The sequence below is a fragment of the Mesoplodon mirus genome (genome assembly GCF_964341445.2).
Source record: "Mesoplodon mirus genome assembly, chromosome: 1".
In the NCBI taxonomy this organism is placed as follows: domain Eukaryota; kingdom Metazoa; phylum Chordata; class Mammalia; order Artiodactyla; family Ziphiidae; genus Mesoplodon; species Mesoplodon mirus.
In genome coordinates this window covers 25,514,389-25,542,373 of record NC_138976.1, presented here as the reverse complement: position 1 = coordinate 25,542,373, position 27,985 = coordinate 25,514,389, and the positions used below count along the sequence as shown (strand labels likewise).

The following is a 27,985-nucleotide window of genomic DNA, read 5'->3' as shown; positions in this document are numbered from 1 at the left end:
CGTGTGCCACAACTACTGAGCCCGTGCGCCTAGAGCCCGTGCTCCGAACAAGAGAAGCCACTGCAATGAGAAGCCCGCGCACCACAATGAAGAGTAGCTCCTGCTCACCACAACTAGAGAAAGTCCGCTCACAGCAACGAAGACCCAGCGCAGCCAAAAATAAGTAAATTAATTTAAAAAAAAAAGACACGGGAAGTAAATATATCTTAATTATAATGGTGGTCGCTCTGGGTCCTGTCATTTACTACTTGCTTCTACTTTTTATATTTCCCAAATGTTCTGTGATGAGTATATATTACCTTTATAATAAAAAAAAAGTCACGGGCTTCCCTGGTGGCACAGTGGTTGAGAGTCCGCCTGCCGATGCAGGGGACACGGGTTTGTGCCCTGGTCCAGGAAGATCCCACATGCCGCGGAGCAGCTGGGCCCGTGAGCCATGGCCACTGAGCCTATGTGTCCGGAGCCTGTGCTCCACAATGGGAGAGGCCACAACAGTGAGAGACCCGCGTACCACCAAAAAAAAAAAAAAAAAAAGTCACATACTTAATGCTTTAAAAACACACAGATTTCCCCTCATCTCCCTCTTTAAAGGCCCACACCAATGATCCCTTGAGCACTGAGCGTCCCATTGTCCATTGTCCCAGAGCTTGAGAATGTCAATCTATTAAAGAAGCAGCACCTACCTGGTTCTGACCCATCCCATGACAGTGGTACAGAATGACCTGATGTCCTGTGATCTGGTGTTCACTGGGAGGGTTATAATCAAAGCAGTAATCTTTTAGTCCTTTGTTCTGGAGCTAAACAAAACATAAAGGCGTTTTAGTCCAGATTCCACCTAAGGCTGTGAGGGCAGGTAAATGGAGTAAGAGGAGTGGCTGCCTCAAGAACTGGACTCGGGCCTCCCTGGTGGCGCAGTGGTTGAGAGTCCGCCTGCCGATGCAGGGGATACGGGTTCGTGCCCCGGTCTGGGAGGATCCCATATGCCGCGGAGCGGCTGGGCCCGTGAGCCATGGCCGCTGGGCCTGCGCATCCGGAGCCTGTGCTCCGCAACGGGAGAGGCCACAACAGTGAGAGGCCCGCATACCGCAAAAAGAAAAAAAAAGAACTGGACTCATTGCTAAGAGCCCCTGCCATTTCTAGTTTTAAAAGTGTTTTCCCATCCTATACCACAGGCAGGAATCATAAGCTCCATTTTAAGATGATGAACCTGAGGAGCAGAGAGATGAACTCTTTATGGCCTGAGAGCTCATACCACTTCATGTCTCATTAGTGCAGCCTTACTGCTGCACTAGGCCAAACACAGCTGGACTGTCACCTTGCGTATGTACCACGGAGCTCCTGCTATTGCCCATCTGCAAAGGACACCCCAATTGAGAGACCCGGCATTCCACAGATCAGAAGTCCACCACTGTAGATTACAGGAACAGCATAATACAGAGCCAATGATTCACACACAAAGTCACACAACAGGTAAGCGGAGATACCTGAATCTTGAATCCAGGACCTCAGACTCCAAGTCCAGTACTCTCTCCATCACTCAACATTGCCTAATCTAATGTCATCTCTAAGGTACTTTTGGATCTAAATCCCTTTAATCATTCTAAGAGCAAAAAACCATGGGAGGTTCCATGCTCCCTCCTCCCTTCCATGAGCCTCCAGAGAAAGACTCAAACATCTTGCAAATCCCTTTCTGGAGAGTTTAAAGAACCTCCTTCTGAACCCCACTCTTGCCCTGGCCCTTGTCCACCTTTGACTAGGCTGGTCCTGAGGATAAGACTCAGCCATATAGAAAGAAGAATCCACAATCCACTAGCTCACAAAACACAGAACAGCATGTTCTTGATGTCCCTTTGCTTGTGAAGCAACCTGAGAACAGGAGATGTGAATAATCAGAGCATCTTATATTTAGAAGAACTCAAACATCATTAAGCCAAGTTGTCCCCACTCTTGACCACCAAAGAACCTCAACCTCAAATCAGCTTCCTATGTTCAAAAGATGTGGTCTACCAAAGAAACTACAAGAAAAACTAAAAAAGAAGAAAAAAAAGGAGAAACTCCTAAAGATTAAAACAGATTGATTAAGCTAACTATATCAAGTTGGTGATAGACATAGAGAATGATTTTGAATGACTTTAGAGCATAGTACGTTTGACTACACCTCCTTAGTGAAATATATTTTATAAATAAATAGAGCTGCAAGAAATCTTAAACCTCATTCAGTATCACACTGTCAGTGGGAGGGTGGAGCAGAGAAGAGGGAAAGCAAGAGAGGCAAAATCTTGGTAATTGTAGAATCTCAGGGACAGGGTTCATTACACCACTCTCTCTGCATTTCTGTATGTTTGAACATTTTCATAACACTAACTGAAATGAACATACCGATACCCTGCTTTGTATTTATCAAGACTTCCAGAATGGAACACAGCTCTTCTGATGAACACAACATAGCAGAGGAGGCCTCCCTAAGTTGGTGGAGTTTCAAGCAAAAGCCAAAGGTGCTGGACATTTTAGTTGACCTCATCCCAACAACATTTCTTTTAGTTTTTTTGAAATAACACAAGTGACTCTCCTTCCCTACTACTGCTTTTGTGGATCCCTGAGTTGAGAATTAGTAACTGGTCCAGTTACTGAGACTTGAAGTCATGTGATAGGAGTTAGTATAACAAAATAGGACTTGGGAACACCAAGTTCCCAAGCCTCAGTTTCCACCTGTAAAATAGGAGGCTGTACTCACCAATTCTGAGATGCTTCCTGTGCTGACATTCTGGACCTAAGGCCCAGAGACTTCAAGGGGAGAAGGAAGGACAGTGGATGAAAAGGGGGGAGGGGTGTGGGAGAGGCCAGCTGTTGCCATGAAGGGGTCTTTCTTTCACAGCGTTCGTCAATCAGACCTGGAGGCCAGGAGCACCCTGCCCAGCATGGGCCCACCTCGCTCACCATCCCGAAGAAGCCAGGCCTGTCCTCAGGCACGTGCAGTTCTGGATACACGGTATTCAAGAACCACTTGAAGTCCTTACACTGGAGCCTTGCACGGAGCTGCCTCCTCTCTGTCACATCCCCAAAGGGTTCCTGAGAAAATGACAAAACGGTGAGTCCCTGCAGGCCACGGCGCTTCCTATCAAAGCCCCTCTCTCACTCACTCAGTAAGCTTTTATTGAGCACCTATTGTGTGCGTAGCCTGCACGGGGCACAGAGGATAAGGAACGGCCTCAGACATAGTTGCAGCATCTTAGTAGGAGAGACGGTTGCACAAACAATGACATCCCCAGGTGCTCTCACTGCAGGGAGGTGTGGCCAGGTACAGGAAGGAAGAACACAAAGCACCTGCAGATGGGACAGGGAGCTGAATTCTGGGGCTGCACCAGCATCCCTGGCCCCATGTGTCATCCATGAGCGTGTGATCACAGACCAGCAACAAGTCAGTAGCACACGTATGCCATAATGTTCTGATTCACCACTGATACCTGACCACTGACTCCCAAACATAGGTAAGTATTCTAGAGGTAATTATGAATGAAAACCTTATATGCCCAATCTATTGAAGTCTAAATATATTCTTCGGATAGTAAGGGCAAAATGCTGCAATAATAAATACTTGCAGAAGTTTAGTTTTATGGACAAAACCAATGATTAAGAGCTTTTGAATAATTAAATAAAGCATCTATTTAGCACAGCAAATGTGCAACCACAAGAGCAATGCTGAGCACAAAGATGTGACTGTCCCTGCGTTATGACATTAAACTATTAAAATTTGACAAGTTAAACATTTAACAAAATGGTAATGATAGGAAAAACATTTGAATAAAATTTCAAACTTCTCCTTATTTCCCCGAAGTTCATTCTTTGATGAGAGTCGCTATGCCCTCATCTTCAACCAGATATCCATTTCAACACATGGCCACTGGTCATTCAGAAAAAAGGTGCATGCAGTGCCCCTCTTTCTAACATACTACTCTTTGGGAACCATGAGGAAGAGGGATCTGTGGGTTTCAGACTGGGTGACAGGGAAAAGCAGATGTTTCTACCCTGCAGCCTTGGGCAAGAGAGAGGAAACAATGACCCTGGAGCCCAGAGGCAGAGAGAGACCAAAGGGGAGGTCAGGGTGAGGGCCCCGAGGGTTCCGCAGAGCAGAAAGAGATCCACTGGGGTGGACCCAGTTCCACCCGCATCAGCTACGAGCCCTTGGGCAAGTTCCTTAAATCACTCTCTCTCTGAGCTTCAGTGTTCTCACCTATAAAATGAAAATTTCAGAGCTACCCTGAAGGGCTGCTATAAGGATTCACAAGAAGAGAGTTTCATCAAGTGGCCAGGAGAGAGGTCTTGGGGCAGAGCTTCTTGTCTTGCCACGTGGCCCCTTAGTTATGTGAACACAGGTAAGTGGGAACCCTGTCCTGGGGTGTGCAGAGGTGGCGTGTCAGAGGCAGTGGGGCTCTTTGCTAAAATGTATTTGTAACCCCCAAATCAATACTTGTGGTGTCTTCACGCTTTCCGTCATTCTAAAACATGACAGTCACCCAACGTGCATGTTCCCAGCTGAGGTCACGTCTCAGCTCTTGTCCTGAAAGCAAGTGTCCTGTTCATGGTCTATTTAGTGTCACGGCTTTCAGATTGTTCTGCATTGTGTTGGTGATTTCACTGTTTTAAATGGCCCCCAAGCGTAGCGCTGATGTGCTGTCCAGTGTTCCTAGTGCAAGAAGGCTATGATGTGCTGGAGGGAGAAAATTGGTGCATTGTATGAGCTTCACTTGGACGTGAGTTCAATGTAACCAATCAACAGTATATATTAAATAAATTATTTAAACAGAAACACACATGAAACCAAGTTACGTATTGATCGATCGACAAAAATGTCCACCTGCGAGAGGTTTGCAGGAATCTAACCCTGTACTTCCCCCACGAGCAATGGCTCAACAGTTGGTTCCAAATTCAGTGATTGCAGTGCCTGTATGGAGCATTAACTGCTGTGAATAGTGAGAATCAACTGTCTGTTGTTATTGTAAGTGAAGGAATAAAGTTTTCCCATACAAGTGTCATGAGCACCCAACTTCCTCTCTATTTCTGGAACTAGATCTACTATGGTAGGAGGACAGAAGTAGCTGCTGCTGTTCGGATGCAGCCAGATGGAGCGTGGGTAGGCCGGGGAACTCACCAAGCGGGCGTGGGGGTTGCGATGGTAGTAGAGCTCTTTAAATTCATCCATCCACACCTCAGCTGCGCGGACACTGTTGACCAGAGCCTTGTTGCGGGAGTAGGGAGCTTGCTTGGGGAAAACGTGGCCAACATGCGAACACGGGTGCGTCTCCAGGGTCCCCCCGCACTGCCAGATCTGTACATAGAGCGGGGAGGAGGTGTGGGGTGGGGAGTGAGCGGGAAGTCAGTTGCAGGTCCACAAGGCCCAGAGCAAGGAGGCTGGACACACGGAGGTCATGGTGAACACTGCCAAGGCCTCACCCTCCATGGGGCAGGGGGCCACTCCCCCAGCATACTCAGGACACAGGATGCAGTCAAAGAGCAAGAAAGCAGCCCCAAAGACAACTAAGCCATCGGAATCCAGACCCCAAAGTCCATGCACTAAGGCTCATGCACTTGACTCCTAGGAGCACCCACAGTGGACCTCGCTGGGAACTTACTTATTATGTAAAGCACAGGCTGATTACCTGGTCTCCTAGCCACAGAAGATAGAAAAGCAGCAAGTAAGAAGAGAGGTTTGGAAGGGGGACAAGAAGAGCTTCTAGAGGCAGACAGAGCAGCCTGACACCTGGGGAAGAGGTAGAAACACCATTAAAGCACACCCCAAAACTCAGCAGGTGGAGTCATCTGGAGCCTTTTCATGCTGGGGCAAATGGCTGTGAATACCCCATTGTCCCCTGGATGTATGACCAAGGATAGCATCTGGTGCTTATAATGGGGCGGTGTGAGTCCTTAGTGGAGAGTCAAAGCCTTGTTTATTAACTCTTAAAGCAGGAAACCATATAAAATATTTGTAAAGTTTAAAATTTTCCATTTAAAAGCACGAACATCGACATAAGGTTTTGATACTTAAAATGTAAGATTCAATTAACTAGAAAATCCACCCAAATGCTTGGGCTTTCCCAAAGGGGCATCTGTGGATCACATACAGCAGAATCAATAGATGGGCTCATCACAAAAGGCAGATTCCCAGTCCCTACCGTAAATCTATCAAATCTGACTTTCCAGAGACCATGCCTGTTAATCTGCATTTTAAACAAGTTTCCCTAACAATTCTTCTATGTGTCAAAGTTTGAAAGTCACTGTGCCAAATAAAGAGGCTACTTTATCAAGCAGTCAAGCAAATCAAGGCTCCAAAACATGGGATCAGGAGGCAGGGACCTGTGTTTTAGTCCAGTCTCTGCCATGCACTGTTTGAGTGACCTTCAGCCGGTCACTACCCGCCTCCGGCCTCTGTCCCTCCCCTTTATGGAGTGAGAGGAAAGAACTAGGTGAGACTTGCAAGACCCTTTCCAGCCCCAAATCTATTAAAAGTGTATTTTTTTTTAAAGTTTACACAAGAAGACAGGCGTGATTATAGGATATGTGTGCCACCGTCATCTTTGAGGATCGCTGGATAAACTGCCAATATGGAGGAAAACTCCACCAGGCTCTCCTAGCAAATACATCCTTCCCAGAGAGAACGAGAACAGGTTAAGAATGAGTCCACACAGAAGACTGGAATACTTACTCGAAAGGAAAATTCGAGGTTTTCTCCGCCCCAGACTTCCATTCCTGTATCATAAGACCCCAGGTATTCAAAATATTTCTTACTCACGGAAAACAGCCCACCAGCCATGGTTGGAGACCTAGAAGTGTGTGAATCATAATTCAAGGTAAGCAGCAGGAAACCATCACAGTTAGTTGAATCCCTTCTCACCACAAGCCTGGAGTCCATTCATCCATGTAAGCATACCCTGAGTTCACGCTCTGGGCCTGGTGCTGAACTGGGCTGGAGGCACACACGTGCCCCATAGCCCCTGCCCTAGGGAAGCTCGCAGACATCTCACCAGGCAAGCACAGAGCAAGGTGTGGGATGGCTAAGGCCAACCTAGGGCCCAGCAGGAACGCAGAAGCAGCCATGAGATGTGGAGGGGGCCGGGTAGGGCTAAGTTTCTCAGAGGAGGCACGGTCTGCAGCACAAAGGGAAGTTAGCCAAGAAGAGGAATGGAATGGTCCTCCGAGAAGACAGGAGCATGAGCAAAGGCCTAAGGGTGAGAGAAACCCGTGTGCTTCTAGGAGCACAGACAACAAGGAGAGATGAGAAGAGAGAGACCAGGTTCTACGAGGGTGGCAGGAGTAAGGGTGTGGTGGCCTTGCTCATGCAGTCACAGTACAGCCCTCACAGATGTCCTTTAGGGGCCAGTAGAGGCCACTCTGGCATCTTGAAGCTCCCCAAGGGCTTGAGCCTCTCCTGCTGGACTGGCCTCCCCTGCGGGACCCGCACGGCCAGCTCTGGCCTGCTGCCTCAGCCAGCCCTGTTCTCTCCCTGCCAGGCTCACTTAGGAGACGGCACTGGTGTCAGAAATGGCCCAAGGCTTCCATCCTACCCCGCAGAAAGCTATAGGGTCAACACAGCAGAGAGGTGCAGAGGAATAAATTTAAAAATGGGGAAATATATAACACGAAGAGCCTAACAGTTCAAAATTTTAAGATCCTCCAATAGTGCTTCCGGGCCTTGACAAAGTATTGGCTTTTCCTGCACTCCAAGCTCTGGGCCAATGAGAACAGGACAGCAAGACTATGGAAGAGAAGGTTCTAGGCTACAAAGCATTTTCACGTGTGTTCATCCTAAAGGCTAGGAAATAGGTAGGGTGGATATGCTCATACCTGTTTCACAAGTGAGAAATCTGAGGCCCAAGGATATTACGGGAGGGCAAGGATAGCTGGCCACAGTGTCCCTGAGCATGTGCGTGCATGCGTGCATGTGTGCGTGCGTGTGTGCGTGCGTGTGTGTGTGTGTATGGGGGGGCAGTTTGTGTCAGCATCACAGGCTGCATATGTGACCCCTGATACGATCCTTCCTACTTGGTGTCTCAGTTTCCAAACCTGTTAAATGAGGGGTTGGGCAGGATGTGCCCCCTCAGGGCTCCCACAGAAGCCTACATGTCATCCTTGAGTCCTCCTCCCCTCATTCCCATTCAGTTCCTCCCAATTTTCCCACCACAAAGTCTCTGGAGTCCACCATGCCCCTCCATCTTCTCCTGCACCATCATCTCTGAGCTGGAGGACTGCAACGCCTCCCAGTGGTGCCCCTGCCTGCAGCTCCACCCCCTCCAGGCCCCCACTCCCCATCATGTGGCATCCAGCACAGACTTTAAAGAATGCAACAGGCTAAATAAGGTCACTTCCAGCTCAAATCCCTTCAGTGGCTTCTGAACACCCACAGTAAAGTCCAAACCCCTTTCCTTGGCCTTCAAGGCTGGATATGACTTGGCCCCATTCACCTCTCCAGCCCTGTCTCTCAACACCGTCTCCATAGTCATTCCTCTCCAGCCAGCACTGGGTCATGTCAAGGTCTGGACTCAGGTGGAAGGATTCAGAAGGCCAGCTGCCAAACATGGGTGCAGATCTACGACACCACTTCTGGGTCAATACCCCAGTGATAAAGCTGAAGTCCAACCTCCACTGGCCTGACTCCCACATCTGTCTCCCACTTGGTGCTAAACTTGGAAGGAGAGGAAGAAGCCAGACTATGACTTCAACACCTCAAGAATGAGGGCAACCCAGCACCGCTTGAGCCTTCTCTTCTCAGACCCAGGCTCACCCACTGGCCAAAGTTGGCCCCTGTACCCCCAGGTCTACTCATCCCCTGAAGCTCAGAAGGAGCCTGACAGTGTGGCCTCAAAATATTAGCCATGGAATTACCGTAGCAAGTCCAGTCCTAGGTATATACCCCAGAGAACTGAAAACAGTCACTCAAACAAATAGTGTACCGCTGTTCACAGCAGCATTATTTACAATAACCAAAAAGTGGAAATAACCCAAGTATCCATCAACAGACAGATGGATAAATAAAGTGTGGATACATACACAATGGAATATTATTCAGCCATTAAAAGGAATGAAGTTCTAGAAGGACCTTGAAAATACTTTGTTAAGGAAAAGAAGCCAGACACAAAAGGATAAATATTGTGTGATTCTACTTATATGATGTACATAAAATAGGGAAATCCATAGAGATGGAAAGTAGAAGTTACCGGGGGCTGGAGGAGGAGAAGAAAGGGAATTATTGCTTAACAGGTATAGAGTTTCTATTTAGGTTGATGAAAAAGTTCTGGAAATATGTAGAGGTGATGGTTCTACAATATTGTGAATATGCCTGATGCTAGTGAATTGTGCGTTTAAAAAATGGTTAAAATGGTAAACTTTATGTTATACATATTTCACCACAATTTTTAAAATAAATTTAAAATATATATATATACACCAATATAAAATCCACATATATAGCAATGATTTTTTCTTTTTCTTTTTTTTTTGAGGTACGCGGGCCTCTCACAGTTGTGGCCTCTCCCGTTGCGGAGCACAGGCTCCAGACGCGCAGGGTCAGCGGCCATGGCTCACGGGCTTAGCTGCTCCGCGGCATGTGGGATCTTCCCGGACAGGGGCACGAACCCGTGTCCCCTGCATCGGCAGGCGGACTCTCAATCACTGCGCCACCAGGGAAGCCCAGCAATGATTTTTAATAAAAGTAAACAAATACCCTGGAAAAAGAAAGGAGAGGCAACAGCTAACCATCCCTCCTGTGGGCCTTCACAGACAAGTTGGCCAGATGCATGCTCAGAGAAGGCACGCTCAGAGAAGTCAACCCCTGACCTGATGACATCGATGGGGGACCGCATACGGATCCTCTCCCTCTCAGGAACCACGTGCCACGTGAACCCCAGCCTCCAGTCGAAACCGCCAATCTGGGGCTCCCCAGCGTTCCCCAGGTACTCGAAGGTGTTCCAGTCGATCACATCGATCACAGGGCACACCACTGCCACGTCCTTTTCATGGATCCTGAAAACAGTCAGAACAGCCCGTTGCTCCACAGTGTACAGGCAGCAGGAGGACAACTAGGAAACCTGAGGATTAATTCTCCTTAGCCTTCCACTAGAAGGAGGAACACCTGTCTGAGAAAGGCCTGCTTCTCTTATTCCAGGGGCTCTACAGCCAAGTCAGCCCTGGCAGGTGAGCAAAAGGGGACTGCTGGGCGGTAGGGGGAGGCAGGGAGCTAGGACTCTGGCCCTGATATGAAAAGTCCCACAGCTTTAATATTCTGATTCCATCTAGGGATATTCTGGTTAAATTTGAATCCCTCTATGAAAGTCATGATGTCAAAATTAAAGCTAAGTTTTAAAACGGAAAGCACATTTTCAGTTTCTCAAGACTGCAAGAGATTTCTTCATTTAATTAAAATGAAACATCTCCAAGTCAAGAAATAGTTATCTCCCTATGAATAGAGATGCGCCCAGACCAAAGGGTCTGCTTTGGAGTTAGAAAATAAATTAAAAAATAAATTTTAATCCTGCCTCTTATTTGCTGTGTAACATTAGCGTTGTCACCTAACCGCTTAGAGCCTGTTGCCTCAGGGGTTACACTGGAAAAATACACCTACTCATAGGTTAATGTGGGCTCCCTACGGGAATGTATGTAAAAGGCCGGCAGAGAACCCGGAACTACTGCTATATTGTTCTTTTAACCTTTTTTATTATTAAAAGTTACACATAGTGGAAAATGTGATAATTTCCTTTTGCGAGCATCAGCCTGTGCCTAGTCTTCAGCAGTTCTCTCCACAATCATTCTTACAAGCCCAGCCATCCCAGCAGGCTTCCAGACTGTGTTTCTTTGCATTTGGCAGCACACCAGGAAACATGAACTGAGACTGAACCATGTGTGAACACTAGATTTCTCTGGGTTACATTTTGGGGGCAGTTCTCTAAAACTTGAGACCTATAAATCATAAACTTGTGACTTGCAGTCCAGCTGGTTGGAACCACGGGTAGTCTAATTTTTACAAGAAAGGGAAAAACGGGGGGAGCCTGCAATGGAGTAAAGAATTCTAAATCATGGTTAGAGAACGTGCAGGCCCGGTAGCGGTGGTTACTGGGTAGTGTTTCTTGGCATCTTGTGAGCCAGGGACCAGGGATGCCAAACATCCTGCAGCGTGCAGTCCAGCCCTACACAGCAAAGAATGGTTCTGTCCCAGATGTCAACAGCAGCTTATAAAATGCCAGGAGCACTACCCAGTTGATGTGACAACCAAAAACATCTTCCACCCCCAAAAGCCCCTGGAGGAAAGGGGCTACCGTGCCTGGTTGGGACCACCTGAGGGACAGTCTACGCTCCAGTGTCTCAACTGTGGTGCACCCTCAAGTCTTCAGGGAGCTTCTGAAACATCCAGAAGGCCAGGATCCACCCCAGAGATTCAGATCCAAATAGTCTAGGAGTTTTTAAGGTTCCCCAGTTATTTCTAAAGGGTAACCAGGGGAGAATCCCTTTGTCTGCAGGTATGGAGCAAGGACGTGATTATGGGGAATGCTGCCTCGCTCTCTCCAAAGGGTGGGACAGAGTGACATGGAATTCTAGATGGCATTAATGAATCAGTTGAAGGGGAGAAGTGCCCCACCATGACTTTAGACGGGCCTAGAGGCAGCCCTCTGTATGCACAGTGGGGGAAGCGGGGAAGGGTGAACTCACTAGTCCAGGTTCCAGAGTGAGCACCTAGCTGTCACTATGTTCTAAGTAATCTCAGAGTCCATCACTGGCCTGAGGAACCCTGAGTCCTTTCTGCGGGTGAAGCTCACCAGAGCTGAGGGGGAGAATGAGGCAGCAAAGGACTGGGACAGCAGGAAGTGGCAGAGCAGAGCTCGGTCTCATGCAGGAACAGAGGCGAGGGGGTCCCTAGCTCTTCCAAACAGACCCTGACAACCAAGCACTGGATGCCAAGGGAAAGCAGTTTGCCAAATGCACAGACTCTGATCCTCCAGTCCTTCACCCACTCCACAGGGAGGGGACCAAACAGAGACCCCCCAGACTTTCCTCTCCCACCTGGAGGAGTTCTGGGCTTGCCAGCTCAGATCCTGATGCAGAATCAGTAGGATAGAAAGGGAGAGAGAAGAGAAGAGAACAAAAGTAGGCCCAGGGGCAGGTGGGAGGTTAAGTGTAAGAGACTGTGGGACAGCAGGGGAAATATCCTTGAAGACACAGCCATATTTATACTTTCATGACTATAAAAAATATATTAAAACAATATTTTATGACTATATTGGTAAAAAGACAAACAATCCAGGCTAGATTCATTATTATATATTCATTATTATGATATTCATTTTCCATTCTGATTTTAAAAGATTAACATAAATTTTTGGGGGGGTTCTCTTAAAGTTTCATGGGTGGGCCATAGGTATTGTAGGTACTGCATGTAATGAATAAGTCAGCCAAGCTTGAAGGAAATACACCAAAATGTATACCCTCCAGGAGTGCAATTCTGTGTGATTGACCATATTTTTTTCTTGGTTGATCATATTAAGTTTTCTACAGTAAACGTGTATAATAAGCAGTAATAAATCATCTAGGACCTCCCACATGCTGGCATGTTCTAAGCACTGTCCGAGTATTAAGTCATTTAACGGCCTCCACAGCCCCAGGAGGTAGGGACTGTTACCACGTCCAGGGACAGAGGCTTTGCCCAAGGAGCATCTGAGCCCAGCGCCCCTGCCTCTCATGTCAGTTTGGTCAGGGCCCTGCCTCCCCCCGCCCCCCACCGATGGTCCACACACCTCTGCAGCAGTGGCTCCAGCCATCCTTCGTGGCACTCGCAGTGGCAGTCCAGGAAGGTCAGCACATCGCCCTTGGCCGCGGAAGCCCCCAGCAGCCGTGCCCGCACCAGGCCCTCCCTCTTGTTGGCGCGGATCAGGCGGACCTTGGGCAGCCTGGCCAGCTCGGAGGCCAGGCGTTCCTTCAGGTGCTCTGGGGAGGCAAGCAGGACACCGAGGGTCACCGCCACACATCCCCAGCCGCGTCCTTGCAGGGCCTCCCTGTCCCCAAAAGAAGACTAAGTAGACACGAGCCTCCTTTGCTCTGCACCAGGGACGTCCTCACCGCACCCGGAACCAAGGCTGCAAGCCCCTTGAAGGCCAGGGAGGCTGGGGTGGAGGATTCCAGAACCACCAAACGCTCCCGCTCAAAACACATGCACATTGAACTGTACTCCTGAAATGAGTGAATGTGTCATGTGGATGTATCTCAATAAAGCTATTACCTCCCCAAATTACCTTGACTTGTAAACGTTTAAATAAAAAGCACAAGAACCATCCAACCACGATTTTTCCAAAAAATCGTGTTAATATAAACTTTGTTCATTTATGTTAATTATGCAATACATCATAAAATTTTAGTTTATATGGAATTATATTAACATAAATTTTATTTATAATACAATTACGTTAACACAAATTTTCTCAGAAGCACGTTTCAGTTGACACAATAATAATAATAATAATAATGGCAGCCAACATGAGAAAGCCTACTGTGCTAATTACAGTCCAAGTGATTCAAATAACTCACATGAGTCTTATAAAAACCCTATGAGGTAAGTACTACTACTGTCCCCATTTTATGAATGAGAACATTGATGTCAGAGAGGCTAAGTGACGTGCCGAGGTCCCAGACAAGTGAGCTGAGGAGTCAGGATGTGAACCCAGGGACTCTGGCTCGAGTCTACAGGCTTAATGCTGCCTCCAGAGCTTTCTTCTACAGCTGCCCATCCTTGTTAAACAAATCCAAAACTTGTCAGGAGGACATGATTATCCCATTTTGTAAGAGAGGAAATGAGTCCTTAAGAGTTGAAAGGACGTGCCCACAGCTAGAGCTGGCCCCAGGACTCCCAACTCCACACACAGGCTCTGGGACTAGAGGCCCCGATTCATGCCTCTCGATGGGTAGGTGGAGGCAGGTGAGAACCAGTCAGGTAAAATAAAAATGAGAGAATCTCCCCACATCAACATGGGCTTCATCTCAAAGTCCCCCTCAATCATCAGTGAAGGGAAAACTTTGTAAAATGTTCTAAGTTGCTTTGTTGTCTGTGAAATGTTTCCCTAAGTACTCTTGATACTCAAACAAGAAACACAAAACATTCATTGGTTGATTTTTTTTCAACCCTAAATATAACTGCATATAAGCTAATGGCAGGAATAAGGGAGGTGACTTCTCAAGCAAAGCTAATTAGTAGCAGGGCCCAGGGAACACACAGGAAAACTGTGGTGCAGCCACCCAGCACTCATGATGGGTTTGGTCTGCATCAGTTTTCTGTCTGCCTGAACTGTCTTCCCCCATCCTGGAAGGCGCTGACATCCCTCATCCGCTCAGACTGACCCTGCAGGAAGGGTGGGAGGAGGGGGCAGGGCAGGACTTCTCACCTCTAATACATGCTGAGAGGGGCATCCTGCTGGCTTTACAAATTACCACGATAGGGAGGGGAAGTCTTGGCCCCCCCCAGTCTTGGCCTTACATTTATGGGAGCACTGAGCTGTACTGGAAGGGGTTCATACTGTATTCCTGTCTGCTGAGCAGCTGCTTGATCCCATGAAGAGAAAATAATCTGATATTTGCTTCTGAATGAATACATCTCTGAAACGTTTTTGGCACTTTGCAGTTTTTTAAATAGTTCATAAAAGCAGAAGTTATCGTTGAACAAGTGCCAGCAATGGGCCAGGCCCTGACGTAGCAAGCTACCGCCTTCATCTCATTTAATCCTCAACAATGACCCTGAAAGGTAAGAATTACTATTATGCCATTTTACGGGGCGGGAAGGCAAGGTTGAAACTGGTTAAGCTCCTTGCTCAAGGCTATACAGCTGCAGAGTGTTGGAGCTGGGATTCTAGGCTATGCAGTGTGATGCAGAACCAGCATCCACACAGACATATTTAAAACAACCCTGGGAGGAAAGGAAATGGAGATGCATGCCTACTATAAGCTGGCTGCTACGTGGGGTTCTGTCCTACACATGATCTCATTTATTCCTCACCACAAGTCGCTGGTATTAGTGTAGATAAACCCATTTACAGATTAGAAACTAAGGCTCAGAAGACAAGTGACTTGCCCAAGGTGCCATGACGGGTTATGGTAAAGCTCGCCTAAAACCCCTGACCCCAGAATTCAGCACCTTGTAGGCTACACTAGGCCTCAACCCCCAGTCTGGCTTGCCTGCTGCCATGGGGAATGTCAGCTGTCCCCTAAGACTCGCTCTCCCCATGCTTTTCAGCTGAGCACATGGCCACCCTCCATAGAGATGACGTTCCTAGCCTCCCTCACAGGTAGGGGTGGCCAGGTGATCCTGTTCTACTCAGTGGGACTGAGGGCAACTTCCAGGTGTAGCTCCCAGTCCCCTTGAAACCCTTCTGCTGATGGGAGTGAGCAGGAGGTGAAGACCCAGCGTTGGGCTATGCAGACAGAGGCAGTGCACCATCCTCGAGAAGAAGGAGACTTAGGGTGGGAGGAGCCTGGGCCCTAATAGCGCGGAGGGGCCACACCTGCCCTAGACTATTACCCCAGATTTGTGATGTGAGCGAGAAATCAATTTTTATCTCATGTAAATCACTGTTATTTTGAGTCTCTGTGAGAACAGCCCGGCACACCCACCAATTAGGACCTATACACCAGGCTCTGAAGTCAGACAGACCAGCCTCAGAGCCTGAAGCAGCAGATGCCCAATAAGCAGTGGCTCTACCCTGATGGGTGGTCCAGGGGTGGTGATTTGGTTTGAAACAGGCTCTAGCAACCAGGCCCACAGTTCTCCCTCCTGCAGGGCCATGACATTTCCCCTCACTTACGCTTAGCTGCCCTCACGTCAGCTAGTGGCCAAAGATGTGCTGGCTGACTACCGCTCCATGGACAGGGCTAACCCCAGCCAGGCAAGACCACGGCAGCCCCTACGCCCCTCCCCCTTCCATCCGTGTCCACCCCCAACGTCAGCCTTGCTCCACAGGGCAGCACAGTGAGTCCCCAAGACCTAGCAACGTTCCAGCTCTCCCCATAGCCTTCAGGCGGCTCCCAACAGGCTCCTATTTAAGCTAAACCCCTTAGATTGGCCTCCGAGGCCCCACCTGATCTGGTCCCCCCGCCCCAGCCTGCAACCTCATCCCCCAGGTCACCCTCCACCAGCCGGTGGTCTGACCTGGAGAATGGCTGCTGTTCCAGCTTCTGCACCTGCTGCTTCTAGCCCAGCCCCTCTCCCCAGACCTTCACTGAGCTGCCTCTGTAGCTTCTGGCTTAAAGGCTACCTCCTCAAAGAGGCCTCCCTGACCTCCACCCACTAGAGTAGGCCTGGTGCCCAAGCCCCACTTACTCTCCTGTTCCCAGTGTTCTTTCAGAGCACTTCCTACTCGTGCTATAGTATAGTATCACGTTCCATTGTGGTATGCTATGTTATATTGTGTTGTACTACGTGATGCATATATTATGTTATGTTCTATATATGTTTATTGACCATCTCCACCCACCTCTCTAGAATGTGAGTTTTATGAGAGCAGTGATTTGTCTTGTTTCCCACGGAATCCCCAGAGCCTAGCACACATTCAGCAAACGTTCACTGAATAATAAAGGGCCAGCCTTGGACTGCATGTGAATTGCTGGATCCCAGGTCACTGGTTAGGTCTGTAGGGACAACAACCACCCTTTCAATGGAATGTCTCTCCCTGGCTTCAGTTCTGTCTAGGCTGCCCCTTTTTGATCTCATCCCAAACTCAACATGTTCAAGGCCAAATGCCCCCCTTCCCCTGCCAGACCTGCCCCTCCTGCCCTAAATGGCTTTTCTAGCTCTGGGATCGCATCACGCTTCACCAGGAGACCCAAGCCGGAAGCCCGAGGGTCCGCCTCACACCTCAGCTAGTTTCTGGGCCTGTGGATGCCACCTCCCGGGGATCCCTCCTCCCCCCCGCCTGCCCTGCCCTGCCCTCCCACCCGACTCCAAGCCTCCATCTCCCACCTGGGCCACCTCCACAGCCCCCTGGCCTCCCTGCAGAGCTCCCTAGTACCCCATTCTCCACACTCCAGCCTAGAGGGATTCCCCAAAGGGCAAAACTGGTCTCCTGCTTGAAATTCTGCCTTGACTCTCCCCGCCCTCAGGACAAAGCCCCAACTCCTCGGCCTCGGGTCGAAGGCCTGAGCCCTCTCCCCCCACCCCACCCCTGCTCCTCTCTTGCTACTCACTGCAGCAGCTGGCCCTCCGTCTTTCCTGAACTACTTGCAGATACTACACAGTCCACACAGCACTGCACCTCTAAGCCTTTCCATATTCTGTGCCCTCCACTTGAAACGCCTCCCTCCACCTTTGCTGTCTGCAAACCCAGCCTTTAAGGTCAACCATCCCCTCCTGAGCACCCAGGCGGGGTGAGTCCCGTAGCAACGTGTGGTAGAGCCCTCTGCCATCACGTTTGCCTCCCCCCACCTGGCTCTGAACTCCCTGAGGGGAGAGGCCAGGCACAGAGGGGTGCAGGAAGCCTTTCCTTCCAGGCCTGTTCTATATGTCCCACGTCACACTCTCGCCTCCCAGGCACAGCCACAGAAGGGCAGGCTCTTCCAAGAGCCCATGTCAGGGGCTCACCTCGATCGCTGCAGTCATCTACAAGGATAACTTCTTCTAGCAGGGTGTCTGGGGATGTCTCGAGGACGCTGTAAACTGTCCGAAGGAGAGTTGACCAGGCTTCATTATAAAATGTTATGATGACAGATGTCGTGGGCAATTGATCGTAATTGTATTTCTTCTCTTTGCACCTGCGAACACAACACAACTTCAGGAATCAAGACCCCACTGTTGACTGTAGGTACCAGGCCCAGGCTGGTGCTGGGGATGGAGTGATGAAGGGGACGTAGGTCACGGTCCTGGGGCCTCCCCCTGGGGAATGGCAAATAGCTGCTGGGATTTTCCAGAGTCCCCTGTGTTCCATTAGGAGACCCAGCAGATTCTTTAAAAGGTTTTAAATACTTAACGAGCTTGAACTGCAGATGCTGTTTTTAAGCTTTAAAGCAATTTTCAGATTTGTGCAACATGCAAACTCAGCAGAATCAGAAGGGAGGGGGACTGTCACCTTTCCCCGCCCAACAGCTCTCCCATCTGTCCACGCCTTTCCAATCCCACTGAGGCCTTTGCTCAGACTGCGCCCTTTCCTCCCTTTCCTGCTTGGCACGCTCTCTGTCCTCTTTCAAGAACTCACCCCGCCTTCTCTGGAAAAGCCTGGGGACACCTGTGTGGGGCAGGTGCTTGCCCTTCCTTGCTCCTACAGCACCTTGCCCACGTCTCCGTTTCAGCAGGTGTCACTCTCCGTGCTCCAGAACTCACCACCACTTGAATCTCCCCCTACCTTCTCCCAGCATCTTTCCTACTCTGCATCCCAGCAGGGGCTATGCTTTCAAAGGTGATGCACTGAATGCATAAACTGGAACCATGGCTAGGATGTATGAACATTCCAGGAAGGGCTCTGCAGAGAACACTGACTACCCCCCAGCCCTCATACCACTGCCACCACCCACCCTCCCATTCCATTCTGTGGCAGTCTCGTGGTGAGGGGGGCGCTGAGCCCACCCATCTCTCTGGGGTTAGGGCTTGGCTGACAGTGATAAGAACCATTTAGCTCCCTCTTTCTTTGGTAGGGTTTTCTGTACTTTGCACAGAAGGTTCCAGGTTGACACAGAATTCTCTCCTCAGAGTAATGGATGACAAACTCCCAGTGTCATCCCAGGGAGTAGGCAGTGCCTGGAAATTAGGACATGGCTGACAGCGAGATAGGGGAGGAACAGAAACCCACAAGGGACACCAGAAGGACCATGGTTTGAAGGCTGGCCTGGCTAAAGGCCAGACCAAGGGATTGGGTGGAAATGCGAGAAGAAGATAAATGTTGAAGACTGGCCAGCCTCTGGGGGCAGTAAGGGAAGGTCTTACAGATAAGCTAAGTGCAAGATCAAAGAGATGGAGAACCAAGCAGGGTGAGGGGTGAAACCAACATCTATTGACTATCTACCACGTGCCAGGCACTGTAGCAGTGGGCCCTGTATCAGTCAGTCACCGATCATTTCCTGATCACCTACTATGTGCCAGATAGGCAAAGCCCCTGCTTCCCAGAGCTTACAATCAGGGAGACAATAATCAAATAAGCAAACATATCAATAATTTCAGAAAGTTAGGGTGCTATGAAGAAAAGGAGGGGGATGAAAGAGAGAGCAACTACAGAGGGGGGTAGGAAGGGGGAACGGAGGCAACCACAGAACAGGTAATCAGGGAGGGCCCCTCCAGGAGGTGACATTTAGCATGAGGCCTGAATAATGAGGGACCCAGTCCCACAAAGGGCAGAGGAAAAGCCTTTTGTGTACACAACTTATTTCATTTTTTTTCCTTTTATTTTATTATGAAAATTTTCAAACATGCAAAAAGTAGAGAGAACGGTATAAGAAAGTCCTGTGAACCTTTCACCTAACTTCAGTGGTCCTTAACACATGGTCTTGACTCATCTTTGTCTTCACCCACTCCCCCCATCCCAGACTATTTTTAAGCAAAACCCAGCATACCACAGCACCCATAAATATTTCAATATATTTATCTAAGAGACAAAGATTCTTTTCATAACGAACACAATATCACTGTAACACTTTCAAAGTTAGCGATTCCTTAGTGCTATCATATCTCCAGTCTATGAGCTTTCATCAAAATTCATGGTGTGTCTTCCAACCGTTGGAAGACACACCATTCTCTTATGAACCAATAAGAAAGACGAATGCTACCAATCATAACTGCAGGATGCTCTGATTTTAAGAGACATCCTAATTTCAGAAATGTTTAAATATTTTTTTTAAAGTGCCTTAGAGGGCTTCCCTGGTGGTGCAGTGGTTGAGAGTCCACCTGCCGATGCAGGGGACACGGGTTCGTGCCCCGGTCCGGGAGGATCCCACATGCCACGGAGCGGCTGGGCCCGTGAGCCATGGCTGCTGAGCCTGCGCGTCCGGAGCCTGTGCTCCGCAACAGGAGAGGCCACAACAGTGAGAGGCCCGCGTACCGCAAAAAAGAAAAAATCAAGTGCCTTAGAACAGCAGTCCCCAACCTTTTTGGCACCAGGGACCGGTTTCGTGGAAGACAATTCTTCCACGGATGGGGGACGGGGGGTGTGTGGAGATGGTTCGGGCGGTAATGCAAGCAATGGGGAGCGGCAGATGAAGCACCGCTCACTCCCCTGCCGCTCACCTCCTGCTGTGCGGCCCGGTTCCTAACAGGCCCGGGGTTTGGGGACCCCTGCCTTAGAGGGAATTTCCTGGTGGTCCAGTGGTTAGGACTCTGCACTGTCACTGCCAAGGGCCCAGGTTCAATCCCTGGTCAGGGAACTAAGATCTCACAAGCTGCACCAGGTGGCCAAACAAAAGAAAAAAAATGCCTTAGAATCAATGAAATGTAGTACTTTATTTCACTCTCAAAACCTCTTCCTATGTTAGCATTTACTGTTCCTATTTTAAGACAAGTCTGAGAGGCAGGGTAGCCTGGACAGTTCTCAGAGCGCCTGCAAGTGTGTATGTACTTGGCTGAGCTCCTTGTGTCCCTGTGCGATCTTGTCACAGGGTTCTGGCTCGTGCCTTTGACCCTGCGGGAGGCTCAGGTGGGCCATCAGAATCTAAATAAAGATCCCTACATCCCCTCTCCTCAACCAGCCCTCCCTCCTACCAAGAAACAGGCAATTTCTCCTCTCATCCCTCTCAGGGTCTTCTACGTAGCTCCAGGTCCCTTTTCCTAAGTGCCAGGACAGTTTCTGTAGAGGGCTCCGAGGCTACCCAGGCAGCAGCCCAGGCTCTGCCGTCACTGGGGTGGCCTTGCCACATGAATAGGCTTATCTGAGAGTCTCTGAGAGGGGCTGGCTCTTCTCAGCCCCCTTTACATTCTCATGCCTGCTTCATCTGTAGGCTGGAGGCATGACCACGCTGGTGCCCTGAAGCGATAAGGCATTCCCACCAGCCCTAGCCAGCGGGACCTGAATTCTTGGACACGCTGGTCTTCTGAATCACGGAAGTGGTTACTTAGCGCTGTGCTCCACAGAGGGGAGTCCAGCCCATACTCAAGGGGAGGAGAATTAGGCTCCTTCTTTTAAAGCGAAGACTATCAAAGAATTTGTAGGTATATTTTAAAACCACCACACATGAACAGAATGCAGCAGGAGTAACAGTATGTGGCTTCTAAGACCAGGTCATAAGACACTGAAGGTTCCTCTTTGTTCCCTCCCATGGACCATCCATTCTGGGGAAAGCCAGCCACTATGTAGTGAGGCCACTCAAGTGTCCCATGAAGAGATCTATGTGGAGAGGAACTGAGGCTTCTGACAGCCAGGACAGCCCAGACAGACTTTCCAGCATATTATGGGCCATCCTAAAAGCAGGTCCTCCAGCCTCAACAGCCCCAATCAAACCTTGAGATGACAAAAACCCCAGGTAGCATTTTGACTACAATCTCATGAGAGACTCCCAAGCCAGACCACTCAGATAACGCACTCACAAATCCCTGACCCACAGAAATTATGCGAAATAATAAACGTTTATTGCTGTTTTAAGTCATTAAGTTTTACGGTCACACATACACTGAATAAATTGCAAGGAAACTATCAGACAGATCTGAATTGACATTTTATAAACCAACAGGCCTGTACTCTTCTAAAAAACGTGACTGTCCTAAAAGACAATGAGAGTCTGAGGAACCATTTCAGACTAAAGGAGACTAAAGAGGCAGGACAACTAAATGTCCTACTTGATTCTCAATTAGATACCGGGTAAGGAAGAAAAAAGTTGCTCTAAAAGTTGGGACAGCTGGAAACATCTGATATTGTATAAATTTCCTGAATTTGATAACTACCTTCATGGTATCATGAGAGAATGTCCTTGTTTTTAGAAAGTACACACTGAAGTAACAAAGGATAAAAGATTATCATATCTGTAACTTATTCTCAAATGTGTATAATAATATAGGATACATATAGAAAGAGAAAAATTAAGTAAATGTGGCAAAATAATGAGTGGGTCTAGGTGAAGGATATAGAGGATTTTGGCTATTCTAGCAAATTTTCTCTAGGTTTGAATTTTTCAAAATTAAAAGTTTAATACAAAAAGAAGAAAAGAAAATTTTTAATGTTGCAAAGGGTGTACCCAAACACCAAGCCAATTCTGACCTACACGTATCTCAATCTTAGTGGCCCTGTCCAAGGCCCTCTCCTTTCTCATTCATTCCCACTTCTACCAAAACAGCTGCCCTCTGAGGATGTGGAGAAAAAGGAACCCTTGTATACTGTTGGTGGGAATGTAAGTTGGTGCAGACTGTGGAAAACAGTATGGGCATTCCTCGAAAAACTAAAAATAGAACTACCATATGACCCAGGAATTCCACTCCTGGGTATGTGTCTGAAAAAAGCCAAAAACACTAATTTGAAGATACATGCACCCCAAATATTCATAGCACCATTATTTACAATTGCCAAGATATGGAAGCAACCTAAGGGTCCATTAACAGATGAATAGATAAGAAGATGTGGCAGATATATACAATGAAATACTACTCAGCCATAAAAAAGAACAAAATTTTGCTATTTGCAGCAATGTGGATGGACCTGGAGGGCATTATGCTAAGTGAAATAAAATAAGTCAGAGAAAGACAAATACTATATGATATCACTTATATGTAGAGTCTAAAAAATACAACAAACTAGTGAATATAACAAAAAAGAAGCAGACTCACAGATACAGAGAACAAACCAGTGGTTATCAGTGGTGTGGGGGAGTGCAAATTATTGGACGTAAGATAGACTCAAGGATGTATTGTACAAGATGGGAAATATAGCTAACATTTTGTAATCAATCTAAATGTAAAGTAACCTTTAAAATTTGTATAAAAAAATCTGAAATTTTTTTAAATTTTAAAAATAGAACAAAATAAAATGAAAAAGAATAAAAAATCAGAGACAAAAAATTTTTTTAATTAAAAGAATGTTGATGAAACCAAAAACAAAAAACAGTTGCCTTCCTCCAAATATATGTTAGAGCAAATGGAAAACACACACATATATGTATAAGAATATTAATAATTATGTCTGGATTTAATATTCTCTGAGTACTAGACAGGGTGCATAGAAAAGCCACCATAGCCCACTAGAAGCATCAGAAAGAATTGCTTATACTACATGAAAAAAAAGTGTTTTTGTGAAACTAAAGATTTTTTTTATCTTTAAAAACAAGGTAAAGCTAAAATTTAGTTTCACATATGCACCAGCCCAAAGAGAAATGATTCAAAAAGCAGTATGGAAAAAAGGGAAAAAACATAGAAAAAGCATAACAAATAGAAAGCATAAGTAAGACGGGCATAATCAAACACTAAAGTATCAGTAAGCACAGTAAGTATAAATGGACATAACTATCTAGTTAAAGTCAAAGACTGTCAGTCTGGATTTTTTTTTTAATGACAACACAAAATCCAGCAACATGCTAATTAGAGACATTCCTAAAAGCTAAGGTCACAGAAGAAGTGAAAGTAAAAGGATGGGAGAAGGTATCATGAAAACTCTAATCAAAAGGAACATGTTCCGTAGACTTAAAGTACTGATTCAAAGAAAGGACGTCACTCTGACAACCACAAGATGGGTCTAGTAAAAACTAATAAAATAGCCTCAGTTTACAACCTTGTTGGGGAAGCAAAGAAACAGTCTAATCTCCACACCATGTGTGATGTTTCTCCAAAGGTAATGTTAAGCGAACAGACAAGCAGGCTACCTCTCTGCAGAAAGAGAAATCTTAACCAACTCCCTCCTGCCAACCCCAGCAAGACACAAACACTTTCTTTGCTGAACTCCCTATTTAGAGCTATTCTGAGACTCTTTGCCATCCTAGCACCCAAGTCCTAGTCCTTCAACTCGGATACACACTCTGCAAGTATAGCACTAATACGGCTGAAACCAGAGCAAGCTCAGGAAATGCAAACACCTGTGTGTACTGTTTATTTACACACTTTTCTAACCAGCGGTCCACAACTCCTTGGCAGTGGCAGAGAACAGCTGATGTTCACATGCGTGGCATCCCATACATGTGCGGTGGAAATGCACAGCCTCAAGGGCGCTGTCGCTCCACTTTTCTCTCCTGCTAAAGAGGTCAGAATGCAAATGAGAATGACAGTATAGGATTATCTCAAGGCTTCCCTTATCTATGAAAACTAAAACTTCCTGTAAGTATTGGTACGTGATTAGCCACCATCCACTTGTGACACACCTTGTAACTGACTGTGATGTCACCACGAGTTTCATCTGCACTTGACCTGTCATCAATCCCCACTTTGTCTAATTCTGGTATTCTCCCACACCCTCAAAAGCACGCACCCTTGATCTTTGGCGTGACAAGTCCAAAGGCTCTAAGCCGGTAGCTTTCAACACTAGTTGCACATCAGCCTCAGCCTAGGCCCTACCCACCAAAACTCTATTTAATCATTCTGGGGAAGATCCCTCACATAATTTTTCAAAGTTCCCCAAGGCCACAAACCCAGCTATCTGGCTCCCCACTTTGGCCTGCTGCCATCTCACAGTGAAAGTTCCCTGTCCTTGCTAGGCTAAAATGAGATGGTATTTGTGAAAGAGTTTTGCAAACCCTATACTTACTATACTACCATGCAAGAATTCCTTGTCATCCTCCTCCTCCTCCTTTTCCTCCTCGATTCAGTGCCGTAACTAACAGAAAAAAAGCGATGCACTAATCTACTGGCATGTGAATTATTAGCCTCACAGAAGGGCCAGGGTCTACACCAAGTCTTGAGGAATTAGAGTCAATACTTCAAAGTGTCTCTATTAGCTACCAAGGCTTGCAGATGCCAGAAGAACCAAGCCAAACAGTCCCTTGCCTATGATAACACATTTATCCCCTGTAGTGCAGACTTTGGTTAAAAACGTGTGTGGGCCTTTGTACATACTCATGTCTGAATATGTTCTCACCCACTTACCCGTGTGTATCTTTTTCAGAATCTATTTCTATACCTGGAAAAGTCTAGAAGGATACACAGCAAAATGTTAATAGTGGTTCTTCCCAGGATGGTAGGTTTATGGATGATTTTTTTTTTTTTTTTGCTTCTCTGTATATGCAAACTTTTCTAGAGTGAACATGTATTGGTCTTATAATTAAAATTAATAGATAAATAATTGCCTCCATCTCAAAAGGGAAGAGGGAATAAAAGATGTGGGTTCTAGATCAGCTCTGCCCCAGATATGTGTGTTACCTTGGGGGCATGGCTTTTCCTCTCTGGTTAGACTGGATGCTCCCTCAGGACCTTCCCTCCTATGACATTCAAGGATCCTAACCACACCTCTGCTTATTAATTAGTTCCAACCCTCCCCCTCACCCAGGACCCCGACTGTGAACTCATAATCCGCCATTCTGGTTTCTCAGGCTAAATCTCAAGACCTTATTAGGTCCTCACACCCGTATGAACTATAATAAAAGTGAGTCTTTGTGAAAGGCCTCGACACTACTGGCTACATCTAAGTTATACCTCGAGGCCTGGCTGGGCTGAGAGAGACACAGATGGAGCTCACCTCTCTCTCTAGGCAAGAATGACCCAACAGGCCTTGATGCAGGAATTAAAGACAGGAGGCATTCACACTCCTTATCACGCTGGGTTTGGATTAACTTCCCAGGGTCATTGCAATAGCAGGATCTATAAGCAAATCCTGATAGGACACAGGGCAGCTGTGTCACCATGGAGATGGGACACCATAAGCCCCACAGGTCACCCACAATGTTTCAAAGAGACTTCACAACCTGGGACAACAGAGGAAGTTGGAACCCGGAAAAGAAAAACTTTATGACCAATCCCTGGATGACTCTTAAAAGCAACCTCCTGAGTGTATTGTTGGCAACAGGGAAGGCAGAAAAAACTAATAAGAACTGAGTACACAGTGTGTTCCCAGGTGTTAGGTGTTTTATTAACTCCTAGGTTGTGTTATTTCTACTCATCCCCTATTTTGCCGATAGGGAAATTGAGACTCAGAGAGGCTAGATAAGTTGGCCGACATCACAGAGCTGATGAGCAAAAGAGCCACGATTTTATTTCACATGAGCTGGGTCTGAACCCTGAGTCTGACCTGAAAGCTTCCCCCAGACCTTGCCTCAGTGAGCACCCTTGGTGTTTCAAGGAGATAAACATATATTCAGCCATTTGGCTGAAGAGGAGGAACTACCACCAACCCCAACAAACAAAGCTCGACTCAAAAAGATAAAGAGTGAAAATGCCTAAGGTAAAAGCATAGGCTAGGCATGAGCAGATCCTGAAAAACAGCAGAGACAGTGAGGTGAAAATCCATTCAAACTTTGCCAGTGAGGGCAGAGGTGGGGCCTCCTCCTGCAGACATTCCTGCTCGCTCTGACCAAGGATGCACAGAGCAGTTGCCTAAAATCCTGAAATCAGCACAGTCCCCCAAGGCCAGTTCCACCACTTTCCAGCTGTGGGGCCTTGGGTGAGTCACCTGACCTCTCTGGGCCAATTTCCACACCTGTAAAGCAGGAGGGACAAGGAGCAGGGAGGAGTGGCAGACACCTGGTACATACCGGAGGCTGCCCACTTGGCTCCAGAACCCCCTCTCTGAGCCCTCTTTCCCTCAAAGGCTTTAAGGAGGGGTCTCCAGCAGGGACCTGGAAGATCCCTACCAAAAGAGGAAAGGAGATAGAAGGCCAGGAGGGCCAATTTCCACCTGCCAGCTTGTTCCCTTCTTACCTAAGCAGTGGGTACAACCCCTCCAGACAGCAGCTCCAACAGGAATTAGGCCTCTGCCCACACAGGTTCCAGGACTGTGTCACCCACAGGAGTGAGCTCTGCTGGACCACAGCCAGAAGGAGCCCTTCCCAGCAGCCGCTCCTTCCTGACTTCCTCCACTTAAAGGTCAGGAGTCCAACTCCCAGAGAGAGGGCAAGGAGGCTTGCGGCTTCAGACTTGCCCTTCCAGGCACCTTTCATCTCACCTGCCCGGTGGGCCCTCCCTCCTGGTTGATTCAAGGGCCCTGGTGCACACAGGTGCACACAGGTAAGTGAATGAAGCCTGTCTCGAACCCCACAGGTCCTTAGCTTTGCCAAAGCAGGACGTTACAGGCGTAACTGGACTGGGGGTGCCTTTGGACTCAGGAAGGGCACCCAAAGGGTCTCATCTGAAACCTGTCTGTAGATTTGTCAATTTCTGAGATTTTTCTGTTTTCATTTTTAAAAACTTTCTCCCCCACCCCGCAGTATGAACACTTTCACTGCCCACTTCCGAGTGACTCAATAAGACGCGAGATCCCCAGGTCTTTCGAGACCCCGGTTCCACCTTGCCACTTCACAGCTGCAGAAACTGAGGCCCGGGGACTCCGAGGGCGGTGCTTCTCCCGCCACCTGGGGACTCACAGAGGGTTCCAGCGCTCGGGCAGGCGGCGGTGCAGCGAGATGCGGTCGCTGAGGTAGATGTTGATCTGGTAGAGCCGCACGCTCTCCTCCTGCAGCCGCAGCTCTTCGCCCTGCAGCTGCAGCCGCACTGCCTCGCCTCGCGCGCCCAGAGCGTCCTCCCGCACCGGCGGCCGCGGCAGAACCGGGTCTCGCCGCCCAGAGCGCGGGGTGCGTGGGAGTCCTGGCTCGGCCGTCCCGGCCCCGCGCCGCGCCCGCAGCACCGAGCCCAGCCCGGCCAGCGCCACCAACGCCAGCAGTACCAGCAGCGCCTCCCGGCTGCGCCGTAGCCCTCGCGGGCAGCGCCTCCGCGCCGCGCGCCCCCACATGCGCCCGCCAGCTGCGGCCAGCGCCCGGCGCGCCCCGAGGCGGTGGCGCAGCCAGCGACCCGGATCCCGGAACCGGCGCGCCGCCCCGCCCCCGGCCCGCCCCACCTGCGCCCCGCCCCCTTCTCGCCCCGCCTGCCCGCCGAAGGGGCAAACTTTTACAGGGTCCTCAGGAGGGCTCGCTGAGACGTGCACCTTCTTGG

The 27,985-nt window shown here is 48.3% G+C and overlaps 1 protein-coding gene across 1 annotated transcript in view; it reads right to left on the bottom strand.

Annotated features, from left to right (window-relative positions):
- Positions 1-27,785, bottom strand: part of GALNT12 (polypeptide N-acetylgalactosaminyltransferase 12) — a gene marked incomplete at its 5' end in the record, with an annotated part of 34,940 nt that extends 7,155 nt beyond the window's left edge. The window contains 8 exons of the mRNA XM_082617172.1: positions 684-797; positions 2,938-3,069; positions 5,150-5,326; positions 6,701-6,818; positions 9,829-10,014; positions 12,777-12,966; positions 17,600-17,769; positions 27,421-27,785. Of these exons, the coding sequence (XP_082473298.1) occupies positions 684-797; positions 2,938-3,069; positions 5,150-5,326; positions 6,701-6,818; positions 9,829-10,014; positions 12,777-12,966; positions 17,600-17,769; positions 27,421-27,785 (1,452 nt within the window). The remainder of the gene's footprint in view (positions 1-683; positions 798-2,937; positions 3,070-5,149; positions 5,327-6,700; positions 6,819-9,828; positions 10,015-12,776; positions 12,967-17,599; positions 17,770-27,420) is intronic.
- Between the last annotated feature and the right edge of the window lie 200 nt (positions 27,786-27,985).